At 38.8% G+C, this 7,824-nt stretch overlaps 1 protein-coding gene across 1 annotated transcript in view; it reads right to left on the bottom strand.

Annotated features, from left to right (window-relative positions):
- Positions 1 to 3,755, bottom strand: part of NPFFR2 (neuropeptide FF receptor 2) — a 17,182-nt gene extending 13,427 nt beyond the window's left edge. The window contains 1 exon segment of the mRNA XM_006779412.2: positions 3,420 to 3,755. Coding sequence (XP_006779475.1) covers positions 3,420 to 3,747 — 328 coding nt within the window. The 5' untranslated portion in view covers positions 3,748 to 3,755.
- Positions 3,756 to 7,824: the final 4,069 nt, after the last annotated feature.

The following is a 7,824-nucleotide window of genomic DNA, read 5'->3' as shown; positions in this document are numbered from 1 at the left end:
CAGAAGAATTTTGAGTCAGAGATTTTGCTGGTTTTGGCACGCACTCACAAAAAGGTTGCCCACCCCTGCACTAGGACAAAAAGAACATAATCCATAGAAACTGAGATGGCAGATACTACTGAAAGTAAAGTTGGGCAAACAACATGATTGGCTGAATTATGTATAAATGGCTTTTTCTCAGGTGGGAAGAAGAACGGAGGTTACTCACTATGGAGGTGGTTCTAGACTGTGAGTCACTAGGTGCAGGTGGAATGGGTGTCCCAATGATGCAAATTAAATGAAAGTAAACACTTTGAATGCAATACTGTTGGCCCATTCAGTGTGGAATGCAATGGTCAGTCAGCCTTGTATACTATGGCAGGAGATCAGATAATTTCCTTCTGGGAAAATGATCTTTCCAAGAACAGTGACATGCAGATTTTACAGTTGTGGATTTCCCAGGAATGGCCCAGACTAATGAAGCTGAGGGTAGTCCAACCCGAATCCTCATATACGCAGAAGTTCAAGGCAGCACTATAGTGCCTCATTATGAAACACAAGCAGCTAAGTAGCAGTTGACATTACGGAAACATCAAGTATAAAAAGAGTCTAAAACAAACTGGAAAAGGGAGACTTAGGAAAAAACCTAAGTCAGACAGATGAAAAAAAAAACACAAATTATTATTAATAACCTTAAAGATATAATGCATTTTATCCATGAAACATATTCATGAGGGTGTAAGAAACACAGAATATAAAAGTAGATCAAAGATTTTAAAATATGATAACAGAAATGAAGAACTCAACATAAAGTCTGGAAAAGAAAGTTAAAATATCTTTGAAAAGTAGAACAATAAGGAGCAGAAAGTGGAAGAAAAGAGATCTCTAATATCTGATTAATTGGAGTTGAAGAAAGTAAAACAATAAAGATTTCTACAAGAAAATCCTCCAGGATATAAGAGAATTTTTTTTTGGCTTAAAATGACATAATTTGTGTCCACCACAATAAATGAAAAATAAAAAACAGACACTCCAAGGCATAACTGCCTGAAATTCAGAACACTTAAGTAAAGAGAAGCCCGTAGAACTTTCAGGAAGAACAACATACAAATCATAAGCATAAGAATCAAGAGTCAACCAGCATTGGATTTTTCAGCAGTAATATCAGGTTTGGGAATAAAAATAGAGCAGTCTCTTTAAATATTTTGAGGGGAAAAAATATCCAACCTAGAATACTTTATATAGCATAACTTGTCACGTATGAGGGCAGAATAAAGATATATGCAGATCTACAAGATTTTAAACATTTTAATGTCAATTCACCCTCTCTCTGGAAGATAACAGAAATAAAAGGAGAACAAAGAAATGGCATGTAGACATCAGAGGATTGGGAGAGGTAAAGAGATTGTTAGGGTGTCAGTGAAGGGACATTTCGGAGCAGGAGCTGAGCTCCCTGCCTGGAGGGCACGGTGCTTTGACAGGAACAAGACATCGAAGGGTATTTGGAGGGTATTTCCAGGAAGAAAAAGAAAAAAAAAAGATGCAATTTACAGGTTATGTACCATGTTTGAAAGTACTAACAAGAAATCAACAATCCTGGATGTGTATTTGAAGATACATTACTACCAGGTACATAGTCCAAATTAGACAAATCAAAATATGATGCCCTTGTTAAACCCAGGAAAATAAAAATCATCTTATAAGAGAAAAATTGCTATCATAGCACTCCTCTTGGCTCATCAGGGGCAAGATATATATAATAACAGGAATGTATAATATGAATAGTGATTCACTCAAAAACTATGATCTATATTATAAAAGGCCAGTGGCCATAATACCATAACGACCAAATGACTGGTCACCAGAAGGTGCATTGATGGGTCTTGCAGCACGGTGGGTCTGGGTCTAGTGCGATTTCGTATAATTATATTGAGAGAGTAAGAGTAGGAAAGAGTATGAACATATATTAATGTGAATGTACACTTTGTGGTTTTGTATATATACTAGTATGTGTGATTGCATTTATACAGAATTTCAGCCACTTCACACTCAATAGCATCTGACATGCAGTTTCTATGGATTTATGTTCTTTTGCTCTAATGCTGTCATTTCAGGGGAGTCTGGTAAGGACAACTACCTCTTCTGGTAGAAAAGGATTATGAAAGTAAATTACATCTGTACAGTCTGGAGACAACACATTATAATGAAAACATATTAGTTAGAAATATGATAGTTATTACCAAAAATAAAGTCAAAATTGCTGAATGTGGCTGCCTCATAGGAATGCAAATCAGAGGTAAAGAAAGGTAATGTATATGGAAAATTTTGAAATAATAATTTAATTATAAATATTTACAGAGGGAATATTGAGAGCATTTGTTATTTGTGAGTAGGCTTCTTGAGAACAATAATACTCACTTTTATCCATTCTTTTTGTCTAGGACAGTATTTTGAAGTTGAACATCCTTGATAAATAGCATTAATTAATGATAAATGTCACAAAGACACAGAATCTATGAAGAAAAGGTGTTCTGAACTCCCACTCCAGAGAAAGGAAGAAAATAGGTGAATTCTATAGAGAAACCCTCTTATTTTTCAGTAAATTGATATTGAATGTTATGAAAAGATAAGAACTAGAATATGGCTCATGCTGCTCTCAATTTTTTTGATATGTTGCTATTATTTCAGTTTTTTCTTATATATTAGGAATATGAATATCTTGAGTACAATTCATTAATTAGTAACAAATATTTGTTAAACAGGTACTATGTATCAAAACTCTACTGGAAGTTGGAGATATACTGTTCTTATACTTCCAGAATATATAATGTAGTGCAAAAAAAAAGTAGTAAAGTAGTCCCAGAAATAATCTAGGGTAGTACCTATTACTTACTTATTTTGCACATGTAAATTACCCCCGATGAAACGTCTACATTTTGAGAAATCATTGGGACTGCTGCTCCATCTTACTTCAAAAACTGTTGGAAATCTCCCTAACTAACCACAGAGGGTTTAACTATATATTTATTTTGGTCAAAGAGGATGCATCAATTAAAACCAGCCTGACCAGTTCCTTGAACTTTAAAGTTCATAATATTCTCAATAATATTTCTACCATATTATGTGTGCTCTGAATTGTATTAAGCAAATTCAAAGTCTTCAGTAAGATGTGCTAAATCTCACTCTCTGATGACCTTCAGTGAACACTGTAAGGTGAAGGGATTAAGATGTACAAATTGGCAGTTACAAAATAGTACAGCATAGGGAATATAGCCAGTAACATAGTAATCACTATGCATGATGTAGAGTGGGTACTAAACTTACTGGGGGGATCACCTTGTAAGTTATATAAATGTGAATGAATGGATTACCTAGCCATGGCTGCAGGGAGATGGGACATTTTCTCATAGCATCAGTGCACTGTACACAAGTCAACATACCTGCTATAATGTTGTCCAGAAGCGTGATAGGCATACAGAATATGCCAACTAGCAAATCGCTTATGGCCAGGTTCAAGATGAAGAAATTAGTGACTGTGTGCATATGTTTGTTCCTCATTACAATGAAGCAGACCACTGTATTTCCCACCATGCACAGGAAGAAGATCAGAAAGTAGGAAATAAAGAAGACCGCTGCCACTTGAGCATGATGAAGGTAGTAGTTCACGTAGGTGATATTGATGTCTGAGTACAGAGTAGGCTTTGTGTCATTGCCACTCAAAATATAATGCCAGCTTTCTGAAAAGTTGGAGTCCCACTTCTCACTCATGATGGACCTGAACAAAGGAGAGACAGAAAAGAAAATAATTAGAGTTTAAGAGAGACACTTTTAAATGACATAAAAATTTGGAGGCTTTCTATAATAATCCACAAGTTTTGCATGAAATAGAGCTATAAATAAGGCATTCCAAGTATTAAGATTTTAACCAAGATCATTTTAAAAGTCCACTTTGTGCCATAAGTAACACATTATTCTATTTTTATTTCCTCAATATACTCTATATTTCACTTCTTTAGCATACCTTCCATACATTTAACAGTTTCGAGTGAAACTTTGGAAGGGAAACCTTCTAAAATTCTCCTTACTCCTGCCTCCAAATACATAGCCTGCCCAAACCTACTTGTTCTTTTACAACTAACTTATATGTGCCTAGCTTTCCTGATAATTTGAACAAGATAAAGTGTGAACATTTTCAAAACTCCCACTGAAATAGCCTTCTAGTATTTTCTTTATTTTGGGTTTACTCTGTTAATTTGAACATTCTTTTTATACACTTCTGAGTGAAAACATAGCCACCATACTTTAAGTTTCTTAAAATAGGTCTAGGCTACTTATTTTTTCATTAAACATAATTCTATTCACATAGTATGTATTCAATAAATATTTTTATTTAGAATCTATGTACCTCAACATAGACAATTCAATCCATCCTGTGGGTCAGAGGTCCCCAACACCCCCAGGTTTGATGTTTTACTAGAAGATTTAGCAAATAGTACACTCAAAATTAAGTACTATGATAATAAAAGGTTACAAAGTAAAATCAGTATATAAAATGGCACATGGGGTAAAATCTGCAGGAAATCAGGCAGAAGCTTCCAAGAGTCCTTTCTCAGTGGAGTCACACAGGACATGCCGAATTCCTCCAGTAATCAGTTTGGTAACTGATGTGAAGTGTTATCTACCAGAGAAGCTGGTTGCAGACTCAATGCCCAAGGTTTTTAGAAAGCTGAGCACCTTCTTCCTAGCATGTGTCAAAATTCCAGACTCCCAGATGGCAAGAAGGTGTGTACCGTAATGTATGTTGTTTGTACAAACAGATGAGGCACAGTGAGCCACTTATCATTTAAAGAAACTTTATATCTGTTTAGGGGACTGTTTATGATTTAGTTTCCAGTCTCCAACCAAGTAGGCCAACCTTGCAAGTAGGCCTTTCTAGAGACAGCAATCTCAGGGCTGCTTGTTAACTCTGTTCTGACTACCTTGAAAATTGCATAGAGGTTTTATGTTCATTAATGAAAATGAATTTGATAGAATTACACAACTGAGCCCCCATATTCTCTCTTTTGGAGTAGTTTCATGGACTCTTAATTGGTAAGGATAAATTCAAATGGGTCTCTACAGAAACATCATCAGACCCCAGTTTGAAGATTAAGACATTCAGAAATCTCGTTATCAATTGCATTTTTCAGTCTTTTAGCAAGCACACATTTATATCATCTTAGGGGAGCATCATTATTCTTGTAAATATGACATAAGAATTAAAATATGTATTATTTGCTTCTGATACTTAACTTTGCCTAGTTTTCTCTATATAGCTTAGGTACAGGGAAGAGTAAACAATATAAGTTACTATAATAAAATAAGTTAAAGCCTCTGATTGATATAAACATGTTAAAATTAATTGTACAGAGAAGGAAGTAAATTTGACTTTAGAAACATTGCACAATTGATTAAAAATATTCATCAAGTCATATAAAAAGGTTCAAATAAAAAGGTATAATTGAAGACAAGCAGTAATTGAGATGACAAAGGATATCAAAAGATCTTTAAAGAGACATGGTCATTATGAAAATGCTTTATTCCCACTTCTCATTGCATGGTTCAAATTGGTGGTCATTGAGGTAATAAAAAGATTATTCTTTTTTAATATTAAAGAAAATGTAATAAGACAAATAATAACTTGAAAAAAATGTGTGGCCCAGGAGTATTAACTAAGGTCAGAGAGTTAATTGCTTCAAGGTGTTAAAGCAGCTGACTGGTAATCCATTTCTTCCACAATCATCAGGACAATGCCCTCGGGGAGAGAAAAGCAGACAGACAATTCAGACCTGTGGACATAATATTTGGACCTCAAGGTGGAGTAATGACATTTGCTAGGATAATGAGCCTTCTAAATGTAACATTTTTAATAGGATATTACTGTATAAGTACTGTTTATAGTAAATAAATATAGTATCTGTAGATTTATGAGATATAACTTTCTAGAAAATGTCATGTAAGCTGGGGTAGAAAATGGAGATTTTTCTTGGACTGAACACTCACTCTGCTGTGTTAGGTCAGACCACAGAACCTTACTTGGAGATCTCATCTATTACTCTGAGCCAGAGAGTGAGCATCTAATGCAGGAAGAAGGTTTCTCTGGAGTCATTCTCAATGTTCCATACCTGCTTTTACTAACTTTCTTAATTGCCTATATCTTTGAAGTTATTAGTAAGGTATGTAAGTAAGGTAACTGAGATCTATGATTTTTTTAAAAGGTAACTCAGATTTTAATTATAAAATATAGTATGTACAGAAAATTAAATAATCATATATAATAAAAGCCTAACATACAAATCGACCAAACAGCAGAACGACCGGCAGAACGACTGACTGGTCACTATGACATACACTGACCACCAGGGTGAAGATGCTCAACACAGGAGCTTCCCCCAGCCCACAGGCCCCAGGCCAGCTAAGGCAGGTGTCAGCAGAGGCCCCGATTGGCCCACCAATTGCCCCACAGAGGGAGGCGACCAGTGGTGGGGGCAGAGCTGGTGAGCGGGCAGTGCCAGGCCGGCAAAGGCAGGTGCCAGTGGGGTTCCTGATTGCCCCACCAGTCACCCCACAGATTAGCACTGATTGCCAGCTAGGCGGCCTCGGGACCCTATCCATGCACTAATGTCATGCACCAGGTCTCTAGTCATCTACATGAATAAAAGAGAAAGATGCAAATTGACCATCACTTTGTGACACCCATCAGCCAATCAGGAATGGGTATGCAAATTAACCCAACAAAGATGGCGGGTTAATTTGCATATGTGAGCACCAAGCAACCGGGGGCAGGGTGGCCACTTGCACCCAGGCTGCTCTGAGCCTGTAGGCCCACGTGTAGGCCCGGAGTGCCCGGGGTCCTGGAACGACCCTTGGTCACTTCGGGCCTACACACGCAGGTGCCGAGCAGCCAAGCGGCAGGTGGGAACATTTGCCGCGTTGCCATGGTGATGTGGTGGATGTTCCAGCCCCACAGCAGCTTGTGTGCACGCTGGTGCCAAGTGGCCTGCATCCTGGGGACAGGCGTCCTTGGAAGCCAGGCTGCTCTGAGCCTGTAGGCCCGCGTGTAGGCCTGAAGCAGCTGGGGTTCCGGAATGCCCCCAGCCATTCCGGGCCTATGCAAGCAGGCACCGAGCAGCCGGGAGTGGGGCAGGAACATCTGCCTCGTGTTCCTGCCCTGAGGCCACTTGTACGTGCCAGCGCCAAGCAGCCTGCACCCTGGAGACAGGCATCCTCAGGAACCAGGCTGCTCTGAGCCTGTAGGCCTGTGCATAGGCCCTGAGTGGCCAGGGTCCCAGAATGCCCCTGGCCACTCCATGCCTATGCACGAAGGTGCCAAGCAGCCAGGGGAAGGATGGGAACATCTCCCACAGTGAGAGAGCAGACAGTAGGGCCCTGCTTGTCCCTGGCCATGGCAACAAGGGGCAAACAGTCCCCCGTATGGCCCCACAGAGAGCAGACAGCAGGACCCTGCTTGCCCCTGGTCAAGGCAGCGAAGGGCAAGCAGGTTCCCATAGAGAGCAGACACCAGGGTCTGTGGTGGCATCAAGCAGGCAGGTCTGCAGAGAGCAGAAAACCAAGGGGAGCAGGCCTAAGCCATCAGTAGGACATCCTGTGAGAGCTCTCAGATTGGAGAGGGTGCAGGTTGGCTGAGGCACCAACCCAACCCCCATGCACAAATTTCATGCACCAGGCCCCTAGTTAAATAATAAATATACAATCTAATATTTTAGTCTATTTCCTACTAATCTTTTTAATTTATGTTTTTACAAAAATTCTCTGGAGACAAAAATATTATTTTCAAGAAGATAC

The sequence above is a fragment of the Myotis davidii genome, unplaced genomic scaffold (genome assembly GCF_000327345.1).
Source record: "Myotis davidii unplaced genomic scaffold, ASM32734v1 scaffold284, whole genome shotgun sequence".
NCBI classification, from domain to species: Eukaryota; Metazoa; Chordata; class Mammalia; order Chiroptera; family Vespertilionidae; genus Myotis; species Myotis davidii.
The sequence above is the reverse complement of the archived record's forward strand: the minus strand, read 5'-3'. Positions and strand labels throughout refer to the sequence as shown.